This window comes from Symsagittifera roscoffensis, chromosome 9, assembly GCF_963678635.1.
Source record: "Symsagittifera roscoffensis chromosome 9, txSymRosc1.1, whole genome shotgun sequence".
Taxonomy (NCBI): domain Eukaryota; kingdom Metazoa; phylum Xenacoelomorpha; order Acoela; family Convolutidae; genus Symsagittifera; species Symsagittifera roscoffensis.
The window spans coordinates 17,373,178-17,396,237 of NC_087070.1; the positions used below are offsets into that span (position 1 = coordinate 17,373,178).

At 34.7% G+C, this 23,060-nt stretch overlaps 1 protein-coding gene across 1 annotated transcript; it reads right to left on the reverse strand.

Moving 5' to 3' along the window:
* Positions 1-2,747: 2,747 nt before the first annotated feature.
* Positions 2,748-22,001, reverse strand: LOC134854732 (patched domain-containing protein 3-like). Its single transcript, XM_063871090.1, has 14 exons — positions 21,626-22,001; positions 17,882-18,043; positions 16,318-16,847; positions 15,806-15,936; positions 14,146-14,347; positions 13,360-13,528; positions 13,005-13,103; positions 10,068-10,244; positions 9,412-9,602; positions 8,836-9,084; positions 8,194-8,462; positions 7,962-8,118; positions 7,334-7,583; positions 2,748-3,277 (listed from the first exon to the last, which is right to left on the reverse strand). The coding sequence occupies exons 2-14, from the start codon at positions 18,003-18,005 to the stop codon at positions 2,748-2,750; spliced, it is 3,078 nt and encodes a 1,025-aa protein (XP_063727160.1). The 5' UTR covers positions 18,006-18,043; positions 21,626-22,001.
* Between the last annotated feature and the right edge of the window lie 1,059 nt (positions 22,002-23,060).

Below are 23,060 nucleotides of genomic sequence, written 5' to 3' on the forward strand. Positions count from 1 at the left end.
AACGATAAAGCCAAAAGCGTTCTGTAGAGATACAGCACGAATTCTTCACAATATATTCAAGCAATAGAAGAGCTAATTCGCAGATATGGCAACCCTAAATTCGTTGTTGCAGTTTTTACCAACTGGAAAGTTTTGAGCGACTGCATGTTAATGAACCTCAAATCTTCTTCAGGTTTGCTGCTGTTCTACGTAAGCTGGTGCCGAATTTCGAACTAAACAACTACACGTCCGAATTCTGTTGCGTTTTTTTTTGGGCGGGAGGACCCACAGCGGAAGTGAAGCTTTTTCAAAACAATCGTTTGATTTTTCGAGATCGTAACTCCCCCACTTGTTCATACTTTGCGCTCAACTTTTCTCATATGGATACGAAAAGTCTCCTGCAGCCCCCATCGTCGTCTAAGATAGTTTTCACATGCACAGTTTTTCCAGTTTATTTGAAATTTCTGGCGATGTATAGGAATCAGCGAAGATCTAATTATGTTTCTTAAGTCTGTGAGCTTTTAACATAACTGAGATTGTGAGAATTGTCCGCAGAATAGCCGAAATTAAATAAACCAGTTGGTTGAGGGCAAGGTAAAAATTCCATGAAACTACCCTTACTATTTTTTAGAAATTTAAAGGACCACCAATGTTTTTTTACTATCATCTGGCACAAAAGAATGACTATAAAATTCTTGGGATGTCACATTGGTTTTTCAAAATTTGTTTGTCGCACTATTTTTTCGAGCCTACAATTGAAAACACGGAGCTTCATATGATTGTTGGCAGTTTTAGGACGTATTTTGAGCGGTTGCTTTACTGCATAACGTCTTCGTCAACGCATTTGAAACCAGGATTTGTTGTTTTCGGCAAAACCTAAGTAGCATCGATAAAAACCCGTCAACTGTCAAGCTGGAACTGCATGCGGCGAGGAGAATTTTGCTTAAAATGGTTAGCTTACATGGTTAGCCAAAAATTTTTCCAAAAAAATCTACCACTTGTCAAGAACCTTCAACTCAAAATACGTTCAATGTTCGGAAATTTGTTCAATGTTTTTAATCAAAATTTTGACAATTTGATAGGCTTACTATAATTGCCCCAGTTTGATTCAGAAAATACTTTTTCTTAAAAAATGTAACCACTCACTATTGAACCTAATTGCACGATTCTCATTAACCCTGGTAGAACTCGAGTGTCTGTTTTGTAAGTTTTTTTTTCAAATTTTCTTGTGGCAACTTGTCACTTTATGCATAAATCTGTCAGACTCCATAATGCAATGTGTTTTTTGTATCAATTTTACATGATAAAAATTTTTGTAAGATTTTTAGGCTCTTTTCCAGTCCCACCCTTCAAATTCAATTTTGAAAAGTCGTTCTAACATTGTCATAATGCATTGAAATTTGGCGTGGTGAACAAATCGACAATTTTGAACATATTTGTTCTTCATACTTTACAGCGTAACATCATGCATTTAGCCGTAATAACACGTAAAACAAACATAAAACTCGGTTTTTTGAAAGGGGGGACTGGACAAGAGCCAATTTTTAGAAGCTAAGCATTTGCGGAAAACATTTCCCGCACTGACAAAAATGGATAAGGATCAATTTTAGTATGAAAAAAGTATGTTGATAAAACTTAAATCGATTTTAGTATAGAAAAAGTACGTTGATTAAATTTAGATCGATTTAAGTATGAAAAAAGTACGAAGAATAAATTAAAAAAGATGAAGATTGATTTGGATCGATATAAAACCGATTTAATTTGATCTTAAATCCCAGCTAGGAAAATTGATCCAAATCGATTTTAAATCATTTTAAATGCATTTTTTCCAGGTCTGAATTTGTTTTTATTTCTAGGGGGATTAAATCGATTTTTTTTATTCGAGTTTTATCAGTTTAAAATTTTTGTTGCATTTTTTTCTTGCCTATCATTTTTCATTTTACATCCATAGCGTATTGTAGCATAAAACAGACCAAATAAAATGACCAAAATATCGATAAATTCAATGATTTTCTTGCATATTTTGAGTTCAAAAACTGATCCATATTGACCCTTTTCTTTATTCGTTTCATTGAATTCTATAACATCTGGCACAACTGTTTATGTTTAAAAAATTGAGAATGAAAAAATTCCAACAATTTTTTCAAAAGGTATGTTTTTTTTGGCCGTGTTAACAAAAAAATCAAATTTAGTGTGTCGGAAAATCAATCGAAATCGATTTTTAGACACTTAAATTGATTTAAAATTTTCAAAAAGATCAACTTAAATCGATTTAAAATGGATTTAAGTGAGATTCTGATGGATTTAAGTGAGATTCGGATGGATTTTAGTGAGTCGGAAAATCCATCGAAATCGATTTAAATTGATTTTTTAGACATTTAAATTGATTTAAAATTTTCAAAAAGATCGCTTTAAATCGATTTAAATTCCATTTAAGTTCGTAAAATGTACATGGTTAATCGATTTCGATCGATTTAAAATCGATTTAAAATCAATTTAAATCAACAGGAAACCATTTCTGTCAGTGCGGGTTAGCTCAGCGTTTTAAATTTAACAAGACTGCTCGTGTATCAGGGCGAAGCCCTGAATGTTCCGACTATCCCTTAATTCAATAACCAAAGTATCCTATGAAATTGTTGTAAGATCTTTTATCCAAACATTCATTGTTAGGTTTTAATAAACATTTGTTTTGGATAAGTCGTCTTAAATCTTAAACTTATACAATCTTAGAAGACAAGTATTTAAATTAAAATTTTTAAATTTAAAAACTATGTTTGTGACTCGTTAAGGCATATTTCTTCTAGAGTTTGGTTAGTTTCTGGAGGCTGACAGCCACAAGTTATTTCGCAGTTGTTTTTTGAACTAAGTGTCCTGAGATCCTTTTTGGCAGTCGACAACTCTGATTGACATTTGTCTGATGATGACTTCTCCGTCTCTTGAGATTGAGAAGCAACCGGGCCGAAAAAGCTGAGAACAATTGGCAAAAACACTATTCCGTAGAAAAAACTCAATGAGAATAATAACATCATAGATTTGAACATATCTCGCATTACGTAAGAACTTCCGAAGCCCAGCATCGAAACTGACAGTAAGCTCGACAATGCTGCATTCGTAAGAGGCACTCCGATATTACGTAATGCGAGTCGCGAGGTCTGTTCTCGGATTACGTCATCAGAAAGTTCCCTGTTTGATTTTGAGCCAAGAAGGTGTGATATATCTTCCTGATCAAGCCTGGACAGCTGTTGTGAGGCGCATAGATAAGCATGTCCACTGTGCGAGATGTAGTCGATGCATAGACCTATAACAAATAGAAGACTTAAGCAAACCTTTTTCTAACCTTTTGTGTTTTAAAAAAAACCGGTAAACTTTGCCTTGAATACCTTACCAACATGTGTTTGCTCATCATTATGTTAATTTTAATGGTCTCACAAAAAATAATTAGTTTGGCAAAACTTCTCTGCTCTGCTCGCCCCGCTAGGCAAGAAAGATAGGGAGTTCAAAAGTCATTAGTTACTAAAAAAATAAATTAAAATTTTCTACTCTACGCGTAGCAACAGATTGCCAACAGTGTTTTCACAAAAAAAATCTATGAAATTTTGGGAGATTTCATAGAAAAAAAATTTGCTGAAAATTTTTTTTGTATGAATTCTATCCCAATTTCAATTAGTTAGACCATTGAAGTGATTCTTTTTGCAAGATTTGCCGAATTCCGTTGAGTCTTTTTGTTCACGCATGTTTTTGCGGTTTATGGAATATTCACTGCATTTGTGCTCTGCGAGATTCTATAGTGCTGACTCGGTCAAATTATTCGGTTAAGTACAAAAAAGGTGATGCCTGAACGGGGAACCATAGAATAATTTTTGATTGGTGCTTTTTCGAGCAAACTGGATCAGTAGGTCATTTTTTTTTTCGCTGGGAAATCTGATAACTGATTTCCTTTTTCGGATTTACGAGTCAATCACGTCTATCGATCGTGACTTTTGATTGTTTGCTGGCTCGTATTCCTTCTCTCCCCCCACCTACAATTTTTTATCTTTTAAATTACTATTCACTTTGCCAATGGTCATGAAAATTGACATGCAGACTAATTAGGCCATGACAAACATATTTGGTTTTCATTAATAACTTTGTAAAACCACTCGTTAGACAATAAAATTCATGTTGGTGTGAGGTGGGGTAGGGGGGAGAAAAAGAGCCGTTTGATGTTCGATAGTGGAGTTTGCCTTCCTTTCAAGAAAAAAAAACAGAACCTAACAAGGATAGCTTGTTACTGTGCAAGTAGCAGAGAATGTTCCGACCATAGTTTTTAGAAAACTAAGCCTTAGAAAGTTTTTTTTCAAATTTGTGTTATTTTTTCTGCTCGGTGTGATAAAAAGATCTTACGTAAGCATATAATTTAGGTATGTTAGACAGTCATAGTAACATAGGCAAATTGAACAAAAATTTTCGATGAAAATTGACTAGAAAAACTCGGTTCCAAAAAATGCAGCAAAAAACTCTAAAAAAAAACAGTTTTACTTGCTTGAAAGAAATGTTTAAGGTCTCAAATTAGCCATAATTGAAGCCTGCTTTTGTTGTAAGCTTGCTCGCTTGCTTCATTAGCTCGGATTTTTCTTGATTTTTATATATCACTCAACCCAATCTGATGATTCTTTGTGATACTTGATTTTGCGTGAAAAACAAAAAAAGAAAAAAACTAAAACACACCCGAATACAAAGTTTTTCCTCTCCATTTTCATTATTGGTCGGAACAAAAAGAAAACAAAATTCAAAATGCACAATCATATGGAGCGTCAATAAATCACCACCACCTATATTTGAGCATACGCACTTTGTTCAGGCTTAGTTTAGTCTCATGGCAATCTCTCATAAAATATTTTGAAACCTTTTTTGAATTTTTTTATATATAATTATGCGCATGCAATGACTTCAATTTGGAACAACTTATTATGATTATGATAAATCAAACAAAATCTTACTAGGCGACCAAAAAATGATTAGAAAAAAAACAGGAAAAACGCCAGACAGAAAATGGAAGTGACATATTTGAACTGAAAGAAGTAATGGAAACCATACAATACGACCAAAAACTTTTGTTTCTGACTCTTAATTTTGCGAATGTCAGAAATTGATTTTGACTTGTCATCAACAGAGTTCAGAGGTTCTCTGAAATATCGATGCAAGAAATCACTCAAGGGCTTTGCTCGAATTGTGACAAATTGGATCAAAAGGTTGGAAATGCAGTAGGCTTCGTCCTGTAAAAAAATGTTGATTTTGCATCCCTACGCAGAATTTCGCTTAAAAACTGTAGAGAGCTGTGATAAAAAAACTGTGATCGGATGTGTTGTTTGATATTTGTGTCATATGCACTGGCGCTTCTTTTTAGTTGAAGCAGAACCTCATGTTCTAAAGAAAACAAAAAAATTGAACCAGCCTGCCAAGAGGGACACTTTTCTTCATGACACTGGTGATTTTTGTTGGCGGCGGCGTTATAGCATCGAATTTCATTTACCCTATGAGCAGATGGATTGATAGAAAATTGAAACCGTCCTTGTCAGTTACAAAAACAAAACTGAGAAACTGCACAATCATAGAACTGAAAAAGCATTTGACACAGCAGATCATTTTTACTTGTTGAAAAAGATACCAGTTATAACAAATAAGAATTCCGATTCGTCAGAACAAATGATCATATTTGAGTCAAAGGAAACAATATCTAGCCACTAAAGATAGAAACCTAAAGTTAAGGGAAATTCGCTTTGATGTTCCTCAAGGATCTATTCTTAGTCCTTTGCTTTTCATACTTTATATTACTGATATCGACTAAAAAAGCTTAAAACCTGTGCTATACGCAGATGACACAGAGTTTAAGAAAAATACACTAATAAATGTCGTGCATGCTGAGCATCAGGTTGCTTTGAAAAGAAACAACAGACTGATTACAAGGAAATAAGCTACCATTAAACGCCGATAAAACAAGAAACTTTAAATTTTAGCAAGAAAAACCAAAGAAAAATTCAATCTGCGAAGTGTTAACTTAAATGATCATGCAATTGAGTGAAAGAAAATTTTGATTTTCACGTAAACGAACAGCTGAATTTCGATAAACATGTTGATTTTCTCGTGAAAACCTCTTGTTATAATTTACGAAAGTTTGTTTTGAACAAGCACTTTGTAACAAATTAGAAAAAAGTTTTCGTGAAACCTATTTTACAGCATGGTATTTTGGCTTACGCATCCACAAAGAAGTTCAAAAAAGGTATTTTGGATCATAAAGTGTTATATTGATCTGCTTATTCAGATTGATCTTATGAGCAGGTAAACGTCATTTAAACACCAAATAATTAAAATCAAGTTGTTTTTTTTTGCTAAGGAGATTCAATTGTATGAACTAATAAAAATTCTCAGATAAAAAAGCCTTTGTTCGGCTAGGTAATGCTCGACATTATCCTAAGCTATCAACCTATTTTTTTTATCAAACAAAAAAATATCCAACCACAAAATAAATTCATTCAATCTCAAATGACTGATACATTATCGATACATAATCTATAACGAAAAATTTTCCGGAAATAGTTTCTATTTTTTAAAAAAGATCGATGATTATTTTTTGTATTTTTTAGTTACTTTTCCTTTTTTCGTTTTTAGGCAAAAAAAAACACTAAAATTGAAATCTATTTAGCCACATAATTGAAATTTAAGCATTGAGAATTTATTTCTCACTGAATATCAAAAATTTATTAAAAGAATTTCCGCTCTGAGGCACCTGTGAACGGAATTGTAGGTCCATGGTGCTCTTCCACGCAGTAAAATTGTAGAATTGGTTAGTAAATTGATTAACTACCCACAATGGAATTGCCCGAAAACAATTTATTATTTTTTTATAGTTATAATATCAGTTGTTTAAAATCATGGACCTCTGGAGAACAACAAATAATTGCATAAAAGGACGACATCAAAGGAGGGATCCTTTGGCGTGGCACACGGTAGTGCCATTGGATTGTTCTGAATCTTTCTTAGAATCACTTTGCTCTCATAAAAATGGCTATTTGAGTGAATCACCGATGTTTGTTGGTGGAGATCACGGTATATCATTTTGCGTCACCGCGATGAGACATTCCACTCAAAATTATCTTTTTTTTCCAGCTATCTGGATCACGGATATGCTGAATATGACTATAATGTTGGTGATATTTTTGCTTCAACAGTTACTTTAAAGTAGTTTGGGCGCAGAAGCTTATTAAACTTAGAAGTGATGAGAACTTCAAAAAAGTGGAGATTTATTAAGACGCGAAATACAACCATCATTGTACATTTTGAGAGCTGTAAGAAATGTAATTTTACTATTACCAACCGATGAGCAGGAGGACGATGATGTAGGTGGCGATGTTGTAGTGCATTCCGAGGAGGGCCATGAAGCCCATAGTAGTGGCCATAGCGAGTGTGAGAGTGGCAATGACAGTGAGGAAGAGAGTGGGTGTGGGGAGGAGGAGCCATGCTATGGCACTGCAGCAAAGTATGGCCACTAGGACACTGTGCCAGATGCTCTCTTTCATCAGACTGTTTCTCTCGATCAACATCATCTCAGAAGAAGCAAAATAGACCTAAAACAAGAAGACTATTTTTTAACAAATAAATAGGCAGAAAAAAGTTATAAAATGAACCAATTCTTTGCAATAGACACCAGTTAGGTTTTTGACCGATTAAGTTTTCATTTTCCAGCTTTTCTTCGAAAAGTGTGTTCGAATAATCAATTGTGTTTTGCCTTAGAAAGCAGAAAGCGCACAGCTGGAGCAGATTTTTTGATATCTTAGTCATTTTCATGAAAAAATTTGCATAATTGATTTACAATAGTTGTTTTTGTTTAGTAATGGGGATTAAATAGTACATGATTTTACCTTCCTGTTAAGTTATTTCAATGAAAAGTTTTATTTTACATGAATTGACTCAAATAAGCATAAACTCCTCACAATAAATCTTACCTTAAAAGGAACTGAATCAATTATTTTTTGCAGCTCTTCCACAAGCGAAAAACCTTGGTCGAAGCTTGAACTCTCGATTTTCTGAAAGGGAATCACGAATCGACTTTTCTCAATGCCCATTTCATCTTCAGATATTAGCACGTCATTTTGATGACACCTGTTCATTAAACCACTCATGTAAACTTCAAAACTACTTAAATCGTGTTTTTCAATTCCGAACCGAAGCTTTAACTCATTGACATAATCTCGCATGTCATTATAGTTTTGGTTCGGAATTTTCTGGAACCATGGTTTCTGCATTAGACTAGAATTCGATTTCAGAGCCATCCGATTCTGCGTGAGTCGCGAGTAGAAATTGTCCAATAGAAGGCGAGTGTGTGTGCCGTTGTAAAAAAGTGGCTCGTCAATCACAAAATGCATCATCATGGGATCTGCCGGGTAAAACACGCGAGAAGTTGCGTAGAACTCCATGACGCGAGAGTTATCAGGTTGGAAGCCCATCTGAAAACAAGAATGCGTTGCTCCAGACATTTTGATTTCTTGGTTAGTTTTTAAAATTAAATTTCGCACTTTTCATTAGGCTGATTTTGTAGCTTTTGCAACCATAACTATCGATGGGTTTTTTAACATTTAACTCAAAATATACAAAGCATATTCAAATAGCGGAAAGTTTCGACTGCTTCGTTAGCTCAGCTTATCTCATTCAAAAACTTCTGTTCAAAAAATTTAGATTTTGGATTTTTTTGGTCTGCAAAAACTGATTTGCCAAAGCACTAAAAAGATCCTGATTTAGCCAACTTTTTTTTGCCGAACTTTCGAAAAACAGGCCAAAAGTAGGTTCGTCAAAAGTAGGATCATAATTTTTCATTCTAACCTCATTAATGTACTGCTTCATATTGTAGACTCTTCCCACAGAAATAGTGATCGCAGCGCCGACCAGGAAAATAGCCGACACCCTGACATAATTATTAAGCACCACTTTGTGCAGATTGTCGCTGATGAATCGCTCAAGAGTGTTGAACACAACTGAATCGTTGCTTTCTTGCATTTCTATGCCCTGATTCGTGAAGTTGATGGCATGTTTAGGCACACTGGATACAAACCCGTTCGCACGTGATGGATTCTGAAAGATAAAAACACATTTTCAATAACTTCAATATTGAATTCGATTGTTCAGTTGAATGAAATCTGTTCCAATGACAAAGAGGAACGCAGAAAAAATAGACAAATTTATATTTCACTTCCGTTTGGACTGCCATCAGCTAAATCTAAAACTAACCAAATTACTCGACTTGTGATCGTCGGCAAAAACAAAAATGCTGAGTTAGTCTAAGTTTCAGGGGTGCTGCAGTACATCTACGAAAAAACAGTCAATGTGCAAGTTCAATAAACCCATTCCAAGCCCCAAAGTTGTCAATACCCACACATTATGGAGACTCGCGCAACTTACGCGTTGATTTTTCGAGAAACCAGAATCGGCTTTTGATGTCATCTGGTGTCCATTTTGTTCGTGAACTCCGTTGACCTTTGGTAATGATGACGTAGCTGGTTGATTGGCCGATGATGCCAATTCGTGATAGAAAGACAGACAGCCGATGAGAAATGTACTCTGCAGAAGCAGCAGGAAAAAAGTGATGGCAGCTGAAACATAACTAGATCATGTCAAACACATCAGTGAGCAGAAAAAAAATAACTTTAAAAAAAATGAGCCCCTGAGAACAAATTGAAATGACGCCATCAAAAATGCTAGCACACAAATGATACCTAATAACTAACAGACTGGGTGAGACTGTTTTGAATGCAACCCTGATCTAAGGGAACCGATAAACAGCTGCTTTGAAAAACAATCGATTGGATACCTCGAAAGAATGTCATATCTAAATTCTAGCTCTAATAACCAATTAATTGCCAGACAGTATGACTTCTTTAGAAATAATTTAGCGTTGGTTGACCGAAAATGGATGTGAAAGAGTAGTACCAAAAGAGAAAAAACGATATTTTGGGTAAATAGGGATCGAATCCCTGAGAGGAAGCTCCGCCCCCGTTTGGTAGTAGCTTATCTTTAAATTAATGATGCCGATCGAAGGAATTCAAAACACAACTGACCTAAATAGTAGCACGTGATGTTGACAGCCTGGTAGGGAGTGAATGAGCCAACGAGGAATGCGAGTAGGGCAGTCGTGTCAGAGATGAAGACGGCTATGAACGAACTCTTCATCGTGTTCCCAATCACTTGTTCACGCTCACATATACTGCTGCTGCTCAACACTACTTGGTTCACGCCTGATAAAATGAAGACCATAAAGTCACATTTATCACTAAATCATCACCAAATGGCAGTTAGAAAAGTGTTAATGAACACGAAATAAAAAATACATACATTAACGTTCAACTTTCAAAATACAAACATATCACAAAAAATTATTCATAAATCATTTGTAGAATTTTATGGTAAACGCTTTTTTCTGTAAGAGTTATTCGATTTTCGAAATCGTGATGAACTAACAGAACATTTATTCCTGTAACAACCTTGTAAAAAGATTCTATGAAAACGGGCCAACGCATTTCTTCAAGTTTCATATATTTTATTGGAGTGGTTTAAATGTCAGTGCCTCTTGTAAAAGTTGTTTTTGGAAGTTCACATAATCTAATCAAGATTACTAAATAAATCAACACAAAAACCACACTGTTTAAATTTAATGTCGTTGTCTTGAAGGCTAAAATTGGGGCTCCCCGCAAAGACATTTAAGGGCGGTGGACGTCAACTTGATTCTGAACTCGAATTTTCAGCCAATCAGAATAGAGCGTTTTACACACAGCGCTTAGCAAATTTTATTTATAATAAACGCTAGAGTGGAGGATCATAGATTGGTCTAATTGGGGGAGGATGTTAACTTGATCCATTTTAAATTTTGCAAAAGTATAGTTTGCAAAGTGATTGTTTTCAATTTTTCAAGGCTTGATAGATTGTTACACTTATATTTAGGCAAATTTATTCTCGCCTCAGCAAAAAAAAATCCAATCGAGCTAAAAAGGTTCAATTAGCGCCAAAAAATGAAAACGATACCAATTCAGGCTTTTTTCTAAGATGTTTTCGCTTCCAGCTTGGTTTTTCACAGAAATACTGATCGCTGCAAGTAGTAACTTTTCATATTTTACAGGTAATGTCATCAGCTTTCAAATAACTGAACAGTGTCAAAAAGCATCGAAACGAGAGTCTGCTAAGATTAAAAAAATCAGAGTAAAATACAACAGAGATCTGTAAGAAACTTATGAAACAAATTTTTTGCTCTAAAAAAACAATTTACTAGCAAAAATGCCGAAAAGCACAGAAGTACGTGGTACATGAGATTTTGGCCTCGATTTAATTTTGAGAATTTTTTTGATAAATCTCTGGTTTATTGAGTCAACTATAGATCTAACCGGGTTGACAAAAAATCCAGTCATACAGGTTCAGACTTGTGAAACTAGCGTTTCACACATCCAAAAAATTGTCTGATATCTCTACGACTAGCATTTTATGCAATGTGAAATTGTGATACTAGCAATTTTCCGTTGAACTAATTTGCGTGACTAGCATTAGTGAAAATTAAAAACGTTTTTGAGTTTCGCGTTAAATATTTGTGGTCAGTTCTAAACACAATAACCAAAAAAATGAGAAAACCAACAGGTTGAGTGGCAAGAATCCCTCAGAAAAATTGCATTCGGAGATATGCTGTGTTATTAATGTTCTAACTTCACAAATAATTATATCAAAAGCTTGTAACTTTTTGTTTACGACTAAAAATCTATTTTTTGAAAATTTAGGGGAGGATGTTAACTTGAACAAGCGCAATATTGAACCTGTAACAAGCGTTGTTTTTTTGACAGGCGTTATATTTATCTTACTATCTAAAACAAAAACAAAACGTTTTTTTTCTAGAAGTTTGTTTATTTTGCCTGGTAACATTAAAAAACTAAGAAAAACTTAACTTTTATTCCTATAATTTAGATTTTCTTGAAAACATGGTAATCTGACAATATTTATGGTATGAAAAAGACTGACTAGAATATTTTAACGAAAAAACGTGCCGTCAATTTCTCTATTTTCTTTGTAGCCAAAATCGGTTTTAATACCATAACGTTTAGGATATCAGTTTTTAACATTCTCAGTTTTAGTTTATAATTTTTTGCTGACATACAAGAAACCGCTATTTTTGAAAATATGCTAGTCATACAACTTTCAAAGTATGAAATTGTATAACTAGCGTTTTTTCCTGAGCTCAATTTGTGAAATTTTATAACTAGCATTTTGATTGAGTGGATGTCAACCCAGGTCCCGCGCTGGTGCTAAAAAGTGTGTCACTGTAAATCATGGTATTCCAAATAATTATTTAAGATGAAACAAGACAAGAAGTCATCCTTATATGCAACTGTGCGAGAAATTTTTTGATGTTTCTTTGAGACTACAGATCACAACGTATTGTGAAAAAGTCTGATTAAAAACGGCAAGTTGAAAATAGTTGCAGAAAACTTCCACTTAAATTTAACAAAAGCATATAAAAGCACCTGAATTTACCGGGCAGTTAAGTTTGCCGGTCACTTAAGTTCTCTAAAACAGCGCCTAAAACTGCCAGAATATTGTGTCAAATGTGAAGTGGAAAGGTCTTAAGGTTATTCCAAAAGGTCTTAAGGTTATTCCAGAACTAAAAAAAATTAGGGACACATGATGACATTTTTTTGATCTTCCAAATTAATTTACAACTACTCACACATATTAGGTAAAAAACGTTACTCCTCAAAACAGGAGCGGATCTAGGATTTTCCCGAAGGGGGCGGATTTTCAAAAACTTTTCAAAAATTTTGTCAACCTTTTCTTAGGTTGACGAAACTAATTTTTCAAGCTTTCCCAGATCTCTCTAAAAACCCCAATTTGACCAAAAGTTTAGCGTCGCAAGCAAATTTTTGAAAAAACATGTCAAAAAACTACTTTGAGGCAACAATTGAAAAACTGGCTTGAAAATTGGACAATTGAAAACTCAAACTGACTTGAACTTAATTCACCTTTTGGTCTGTTGTGTTCAATTGGCAGTAATTTGGTCCATTTCGAGAATTCTTTTGCCCAAGTGAAAGTGATCACGAAAGTCGAGTCGATCCCGATTCCTAGAAGAAAAAGATAATGATTGCTTTTAGCTCACAGCAGTGAGTAGTTTTCCATCAATTTTGAAATTTGATATGGTAAATTCCTTCAGCTAAATTTTCAATTGCATAACTCGTTTTATATCATTTTGTAAACTCCAAAACTAATTCTGATTACAGAACAATTTGAAACTTAGGAGCAAAAATATTTGAAACTTTAGATAGATTTAAATTGTAGATACTAAGAAAATGAAGCATTGAACCTGCTGATTGTTCTAACCTAGCATGATGAAGGGAGCTAGAAATGCACATTGTATGAACTTGACCCCGAGTAGGGCCAGAAGTCCCACAGCGGACCCTATGGCCATGCAAGTGGTGAGTACTCCTGCCACGGCCATGAGGGCCCTGCTTCTCAAAATACCCTGTCGCTTGTTCACAGACACTAGCACCTGGAGAAAAAAATACATGGATATATTTAACTATATCCACCTCGGGTACTTAGTAACAAATATCCCGAATCTAAAGAAGTAAATCAATGGTTTATCAGAATTTCATACCTAGTAACGAATTCCCCCTCTTGCAAATAGTTGAATATAGTTGAAGAGATCCAATATATTAGCGAGAATTAAAAGGATTGTTACCAAAAATGAGGTCCAAAATGAGTTCCTCGAGTCCGAGACTTTCTGCTAATTATTAAAAAAGGTTGGGACGTTTTGAGCGATTTAATTAATTTCTACCGCTAAAAAGAGCGCTCTAGTTTTAGACTGCTTCGGGCAGTTTATAAGCAAGATTTTATAAGATTTTTATTAATTAAAGATAGTTAGGAAATTTTAACAACACTCAATTGAGGGGAGCACTTGCCAATAAACTCAAATTTTGGTAAACACCTTTTTTTGCAGAAATTTGCTAGCAACCCAATACTTTTGGCAATTTAGGATCTTTGAAGGGTTCAGAAAATCTATTTGGTCGACCTAAAAATCGACAAAATTTTTTTTCGAAAAACGGATACACTCCACCCCGCTTGAAGACCTCCAACGCACGCCACTGTTGATAATAATGTACTAACCGAGAAGACAGTCATCAAGACTACTGTGATGGCCATCAGCTTGGAGTCATTCTTCACAATAGAGTGAACTTCGTCGCTCTGCACAATATGCGAGTAGGGCACAAAGGTCACGTGATCTCCCTTGCCAAGTTCATTTCTGACTCGGTACAGTTCGTCAAACAGGGTCCGAATAAAGATGGCTGAGGGGTCTGAGTCGCTGCCACTGTAAGGCACATCAAGGCTGTCATGACTTTAATTTTTGGGGAAAACATTTTTTGTTCCGACTTTCCATACGAAAGTAACGGAATATTTGTGCTCGGGGTGGGTTTTCATTTCTTCAGAAAAATTTCGACTTTTTAACTAGCCAACTTTGACGGAATTTTTTTTATATCATTCAAAAATTATTGTTGTCCTGAGCTTAAATTTGAAAAGATATTTCACCTGTGATTTTTTTTCGTAAAGTTATGAGGGTTTAAAGGTTGCCATTTTGACCAATTTGGGACAATTAACGCGCAATATAATTCGCGCTATTAACGCGTAAGCGGAGATTTAATCCGTCGTATAAATCGTTTCAAATTGGTTGAACGAAGCTTAATTGCCATAATTGATTTGTTACAGGGAACGAAATCTATCTTTTTATACTTTATATGGCGTGTGGGGGGATAATTTTCATTACAAAATTCAAATTTTAGAAGAAAAATAATTCATTTTTTTTTATTTCATTTAATTTTTTTAAGTTATTTTTGCTGCTCCATAAACCTTAAAAGGCAGTCGGAACATTCAGGGCTTCGCCCTGATACGAGCAGTCTTGTTTGACTTTGTGTACGAAACCGCTGTCTTTACTAACACCTCACGAAAAATGAGAATCTTTTCAAATTCTCAGATGATTTAAAAAAAAACAATTAAATCTGTTATCTGCTTTACTTTTCAAACATTAGGGAAGATGCTTTGATGAATTTGGATTTGTTTTATCAAATGATATTGAAAAAACTTTCATGTGCCCAAAAAATTTTTGTTCGCAATGAAAAAAATTTTAAAAATAAAAAAAAAATTTCACTAATCTTTACGCATTTCTGTCCAAAAGTATGTTCTCAATTTACCCCTCAATGTTGGAAAATGCAGTTAAACCCTGAATTTTGAAAAATTTTGTCGATGTTGGTTGTGATATTGCATGCTGAATTAAAGTTGTTTTTGTATGGAAACATCGTTTCCATAAATAGCACCATTTATGGTGAGACGCATGGTTTGCATGGTGAAAAGAAATCAAAATCTAATGAAAGCGTATCGTGTACTAAGGATACTTTTTCTCAGTCATTTCTGTCAATTAACTTCTATTTTCACGGTTTTCCAGAGAAAAAAAACTTTGTGAAACATCTCTTCCATACGTAGCAGTAGCACCATATGATTTGCATGGTGAAAGTTTTTCTTATCTTACCAACAGCTTGCATAATGATGAGAAACCCTTTTTATTACTAATTTAATCCGTTAAAAATTATTATGAGGGTTTTCGAAACAAACGTATGTGCTACGCATGATTAGTCATTTTCCATACAAATCATGCATGGATGTGGATGGTTGCGCATTATCTTCTATGATAGGCAACCCGGGTTATATTCAGTTGGGCACATTTATGTTTGTTTTCAGATAATTTATATCAGAAATAATATTTGACATGACAGCCCTGTAGGTGACTTGAGAAGAGTGTCTGGTTTTGAAGTGCCAAACAAGTCTTAAGGCGGGAGTTTCCAACACTTGATGAGTAAGGGGATCGACCTTAGCACCTCTAGGCAACACCACAGGCTGGAAAGGGGGCTGAAACAGTTTTTTCTGATAAATCAATTCTCTGTATGAACAATTGCAAAAAACCCTCTCAGATTTTAGTTGAATAACCGCTGATACTGGCACACTGACCCCCACAAATGAAAAGTTGCAATGGCATAAAAATACCGAAAAGAATTCCTCCTATTTTATCCCTCAAAGCTTGCTGGGTAATATTGTGTTTCGATTCGGTAAAACCTATTGCAAAACGATGCACGGAGAATTCGTTGCAAGGTACAAAATCAACATATGCTTACCCACTGAATTAGTTGTTTATGGGGGTGCCAGTTCTTTACAAAGTGTCATTGGGGGAGGCAGAGGATTAGTGAACAAGATCCAATGTTTTTAGCTAAATTAAAAATTTTCTCAACTCACTTCAATTGTGATTGAATTTTTGTCCTGTGAATTTTTCAAAGCGGTACACACTATAGGTTGCAGACAACTATCGCCAACACTATAGGCGCACACATCTTCAAAACATCTCATGTGCCCAGAAGGAGATATCTGCAGGGTGAAATTCTCAACAAAATTGCACAAAGACTTCAGAGCTTCGAATCCATAATTGATATCTTCTTTTTCCCACACAATTGCTGAAGAATTTTCCGTTGAATTGAAATGTTTAACTCGTTCTGTTCCAAAACAAGGCATCACTGCCAAAACTGGCAGAGAGACACTGGATCCAAAAGTCTGGAATGGACAAAAGGTGCGGTTTAGACTGGGACTCGGGATAAAAGTGTTGCGTAACTTTTCAGCTGATGACGCAATGGGTTTATTCCGTGGAAAGTAGAGGTCCCAGACGTCGTCCAAAGTTTCCAGTTCGATCCAGAGAGAACCGAGTGTTAAACATAGACTGACAAGGGTGGGAATTAGAATGAAGAGCCAGGGACTTCTGGCTATTGTTCGTCCTGCAACATGAAAATCAAAACATGAAATAATTAGGCGAAGTCATAGTCTTATATTCAGACTTCTATGGTCCCGCTTAAAACGGAAAGGATTTAAGATTTTCCTAGGTGGGCGCATTTACAAAAAAATGAAAGGCATTACGAGGTCAAACTGTGTATTTTTTTTAATCATAGGCGCACTCCGCGCGGCAAGGCGGAAACGGATTTTGAATGCGCACCATTGCTAGTTTTCATCAAATTCTACCGCGACAAAACTAATATGTCGACAAAATTTACGTTACCCGTATTTGAGCCCCAAATCCAAAGAAATTTTGTAAGTGGAACTTTGTAAGGAAAAATTATGGCATTGTGGCGCTCCGGTTATGATGGTGCCCAGTAATCATCTGATTGCGGGTTCAAATCACACTTACGCTGCAATTTCTAAAGTTTTGCACAGTTTGGCTTCATTTTGGTTTTTATTGGTAATGAATTTTGTTGGCCTTATTTGAGTTAGAACTTTTGATTTCCCCAGCTTCCCGAACTTAAAAGAAGGGATGTGGATTGCAGAAATCTGTCGCAGAAATTTGTCCAATGAAAGTTATTGAAGATTTTTTAAAATAAATATGAAAATATTTTTAATGGAATCCAATAACATACAAAAAGAGCCAACATGGTGTTTTGTGCGTGGAGCTCTAAGACAGCCATCTTTAAGACACTGAAGCGTACTCATGAATATATCGCAAAATATTGCGAAATTTTCCCTAAATTTCTCATGTTTGCCTCTGAATTCAGCATTTTTTTTTTGCTTAATTCCATTTTTTCCAAATCCCAGAAATTAGTGCGTCTAAATAAGATTAAATTAGTTCAAACAGCCCAAAAACAGTCAAAGTTTTAGAAATGATAGCAAAGTCAATCTGGTTGATAATAAATATAGGGGGAGGGTTCTAAATACGCTCCTAGCGCAAATGATATTATATCATAAAGTAATTTGCATCATTCATTTTATCAGCAAGTTTTTTATGATATCGGCGGATGGAAAACTTGATATTTTCACTAACCGAGTGAGTCAAAGAGACTTGCTAGAAGTAGTTGGGGACTGTGGTACACTTTGTTGACCCATGAGCCCACAAACTCTACTAGCCTCCTGCTCTTACCTCTCCACTTCCCATGTTCTCGTCCCATTTCAGAGAACAACTCGGATCAGCTTCTGGACGTTGATGCTGAAAAAAAAACATAGCCATTAGATCTCCAGCAAAATGAGAAAGATACTAAATTATAAAAGCACTCAAAAAAGAAACACGCAAACTTCAGTTCAATCAATTTGTTATTTTTTGAACATTTTTCTTTTAAAATGTTTAGTACACTGATCGAAATGCTGCTCATACAGTTTCCAAAAAAAAAAGAATTTATTTATGACTGGGGTTTTTCAATTCCATAATTGACAAGCTTGCAACAGGTTGGTACGAAGAAAGCAGTCAATTTTTTGCTGTTTAATTATATGCTGTTTGAACAATAGACAATTAGTTGTATTATGCTTGATTGGTATGATGTTAAAAGTGTATGCTTGTAGACCGCATACCAATTGAAACATAGGTATTTTGGCAGACTTGATAGACAAATTTGATTGAAAGGTGTTGTGGCGCCGTCTAGTTTGGTTAAAACAATATTTTGTGCAAATTTTTATTGTCTTAAAGACTTCCTTTTTGAATCTCACTTAATTTTTTTAAGTTGAGAAATGAAATAGCGGCGCACTAAATCTTGCACAATTTAGTTTTTGTGCCGAGTGTATACAAATAACAATCATGCTGAAATAGTTTTTGTGAGAGCTGTGTATACAGACCTGTATATTCATTTCAGACGCAAAAAAATCAAAAAATCTAATTTCAAATGCGCCAAGTATATTTCTCCAGCCAATGCAAAGTCAACACCTATTTCTTAAAAGACGTTTTTCAGGAACCTAGATTACTGACAGGCACTAACTAACGAGCACAAAACCTTTAAATTCCAATAACTCACATGAACAAGGGCAAACGATTGCTATGCAAAACGCACAGAATGTTCCGACCATAATCATACAAAAACTACTGAAAAAGATTCTTTTTTTTTCAAATTGAGGTCTGTACGCGGTGAGATTAAAAAACTATTAAAAAACATGGAGAAAGCATCAGACTAGTGAATAATGAGATAATTTGTCCAAAAACAAAAAATGAATGGCAAACAAAAAAATGAGGAAAAAAAATTAAACAAAATTTTCAGCAAACTTCAAAACATGTTTGCAATTTTTTTTGCCTATGAAGCGCTTAGTTGAACTAGATTTTGACTAGGAAGCGCTAAATAGTTTTCGTTTTAGTAAAATCAAGTTTTCATAGCCTAAAAATTCAGACAACGAACTTTACTCAATCGCTTTACTCGCTCAAAATTAGACTGAAACTCAAAAGTTTTGATCCGATTTTTCTGGACACTTGGAAAAAATTTTCAAAAGTTTTTTAAAATAGTTCGAATGACGGCTGAAATAACTTTAATATGATATCCCGGGTTGACCAAAAATGCTACTCATACAATTTTTATCAATGAAAAAATGCTATTCATACACTTATCATGCAATCCCATAAGTACAGAAAGTTGCATGAAAAGTCTATGATTAGTGATTTTTCATATATGGAAAATGTATGACTAGCATTTTCCCATAAACCAAAAAATAAGTTTTTTAAATTTTAATTTCTCAAAATTCTTGGGATGTGTTTGTGACCAAACACAAGTGACAAAAACCATGGTTTACTCGAAACTAGAGTCATCAAAGGTTTGATCGCCTCGCATTTACAATGCATAGGAAACGACCTGTATTATATAACAATTTTCTTTTACCAATAATATACTGAAAGCATCAAACTTTTTAACTTTGGCAAAAATTTTCAATGATGATTAATTTCAAAATTTGAATTTTTAAACTATCAGACATTGATCAGGGTATACATAAAAATGCCATACAAAAAAGTGGGAGTTTTTAGCGTTTCTGAAAAAAGTTATTCAGAGAAACGGAAAAAAAACAATTTTGTGTATCCAGGATTACGTTATGCACACAAAATATTATATTTTGCATGCAAAAAAAAATTGGAAAATGTTTGTTTTAGTACAAATTTCGATTTGCGGTTGAAAAAAAACTTGATGCAATTTCATCAATTTCACAATTAACTGGAAAATTTTTTGTCACCATAAAAAAGCTAATCATACAATTTCCATGCTTGGAAGTTATATGATTAGCGTTTTTTGACAATTTTTTTTTCTTTTTTATTAAGTACGATACACCAATTTTTATGCCAAATTAAGAAAAAAAGTTCTTTGAAAATTCAATGACACCATTTTAGCAAAATGAATGAAACTTTCTTGATTACTTTTTTTCCATAGACTTAGTTTATGGAATTGTATGACTAGCATTTTTGGTTAATAGACTTCAACCGGGGTTATCATTCAATCCATTCCGATGACTATTTGTGGTAACTGAGCTTGCGTGGAAAACAAAAGAAAAAACTAAAACACGCCCGAATCCAAAGTCCTTCCCCATTTTCAATGGCTGGAACAATAATGGTGCAAGAAGAGCAGCTGTTCTTTCAAAAACTTAAGAATCAAACAAAAATTGTTGAATAAAAGAATACACTAAGTCACTTCAATTATCTCAAAAATCAATTTTTTGTTTTGATATCCAGTGAGACCTTCGTCAAACTTAAAATACATGTATGAACTAAAATTAAAAATCTGTAGCACTATATTTGATTTTGCGATGAAAGTCATGATTTTTGTCCATGCCTATGAATCTGTTAGAAGAGCGCTGATCTATACTGTCTTTTTTCTAAGCACAATTTCTCGAAAAAGCTTCTCTGTGTTCTTTGTAGTAGTTAGAACATAGTTGAAAGATGCCCGAGGGAAAAAGAGCCCGGCCTGAGGGCACGAAGTGCCCGAGTGCGGCTTTTTTGCCCGAGGCCATCTTCAACTATGTTCTAACTGTTGAGAGTATGTTTTTGCTCTTTCTGAGGGAAAGATGCCAGAAAATTGTAAAGGAGCCCGGAAAGTTGTAAAAGAGCCCCGAAAAGTGCGCGAAACTATGCATATGATTTCTTTTTTCATTCATGCGTTCTAATATTTCATTTTCTATTCATGCCTTGTCGTGAAAGAACATGTGTGAAAGAGCAAAAACATACCCTTCTTAATCTGCTAGCACTCTATATTTGTCGATCAATGAAAACTTTTGAGCATCGCAAAAACGGAAACGACTGATTACAGAATAATGCTTTCAAAAATAAACCATTTGCAAAATTTTGATCGGATTTTTTGCCAAAGTAACACACAGGTCAAATTGTTACGGAATTTCAAATTTTTTGGAATTCGACACAAGTGCTACCAAAAACTAGCGAAAAGTGCGACAACTTCAATGAAACCACATTGCACAAAAGGACTGTCTGGCGTAGTGATCGAAAACAATGTAGAAAACATTGAAAGAAAATTTTCAGATAAAAAAGGAAATGGCCGATCGACCTTGGCTAAAAATAACAGTTAAGTATGAAACTCAAACTAAATTTGGGTTAAATTTAGGCATGTAATTAGGGCAATATAATGTCAAACCGTATAATCATTTACCGCAAGTAGAATAAAAAACAATTGAAAGCCAACTGAAAAAAAAAACAATTGAACCTGCAAGATTGCAAAAAATCCGCCCACTTGAATCTGGTAAATTTTAAGACTGGTTCTATTAAGTTAACAAGGCGTGGAAGAAAAAGGGAGATAAAAATAGAAAGGAAGCAGCTCACCAATTGGCAGCAATTAATTGATCACTTCCGCTCTTCAATTTGTTCACTTCTGATTTCAGTAGATGCAATGAGAACGATTGATCAGAATAATAAGATACATATGAGCTGTTTACGTGAACAACGAGTGTCGAGTATAAACCAAAGGGGATTAGGTTAGATCACTCTTTCTTTCCCTCTTCCCCTCCCGTAGACCTGTCAAAGACGAGAAGTGGAAGAGGAAAGCATTTGACAGAGCACTCGTGCAACTGGCCGACAACCTCTGCAGCCGAAATGTTGTAGCCAGAATCAGTGAAATTAGTGGGCAAGGGCAGCGCGCAGGTTTAGAGGATTCAAAGAATTTTGAAAGTGAAATAAGGTTCGCATTTTGCAGCAAATTCAGTGCAAGTTATTCCATTTTTATTTAATAAGGGACTTTTTATGGTCGAACAACTCGAAACTCTCTTGGCTCGATCAAAGAAAACCCTAAATCCACTGAATATAAATAAACATGGTTTCAGCTCAACTTAATCAGCTATACCTGAGAGCCGACAACATTAGGTGAATCAAGCAAAACAAATGGAAAAATCATGGATTCTTTTGAAAAGTTCGCCTAGAAAACTTGGCGAAGAAAACGCGTTAAAGTTTTAAAAGGCTTGAAAATATTGAAAACATAAACTTCTTGTTGCTTCCGATTATTCGACCGTTTGACGTTTCTGCTCTTTGATCTATTTTCACTGCAATAAGAGAGTCTGGATTTGATTGTAAATCGATCTGAATCGCGTATTTGATTAATTCTGAAGGCATTTCCACTCTCTATTCGAGCGAGAATGGCAATGTTAATGTATGGGCTAGAAATGGAGTCTATGCACTTATTTCAAGCAAAGGTAGAGCAAAGAGAAGCGGATATACAAGACATTGAGGCCAATTTAATTTGTTACGCGGGTAAGAACCCAAGAAACCTCACTGAAAAAAAAAACGAACTACGATCAGTTCTGCAAAGAAAACCCCGAGTCTAACCAAGTCTAAAGTCTAACCAAACAACCAAGTTTAAAGCGGGTCGTTTTAACACAAATAACGGTGATTTTTATCAAAAATTTATAAATTTGTTTGTTACTCCTATTTCATTTAAGGCAGTTTACCCTTGAGCCTTTTTTCCCGATAATTGCACTCGTGGTCTGTTTTTTTTTTTAAATGCAACTTATGTAATGAATTTTCAGGGCGGGCCTCAGAAAGGTAAATTGAATTGCTTTTTTGAGTGTCCTTGGTGTTATCGAAAATGCTTAAGGAAGTTATACCTTTGTGATCTTTACTCATATCTTAACTAAAAGAAGTCGAAATGAAGTTCAAATTAATCAAAACTTCAGTTTAAACTTTTACAAAAAAAACGCCAAAAGATTGATTTTAACAGCTTTTGTCAAGTTTAGTTTGTTTTACTACAAACCGTTTAACTCAGAAG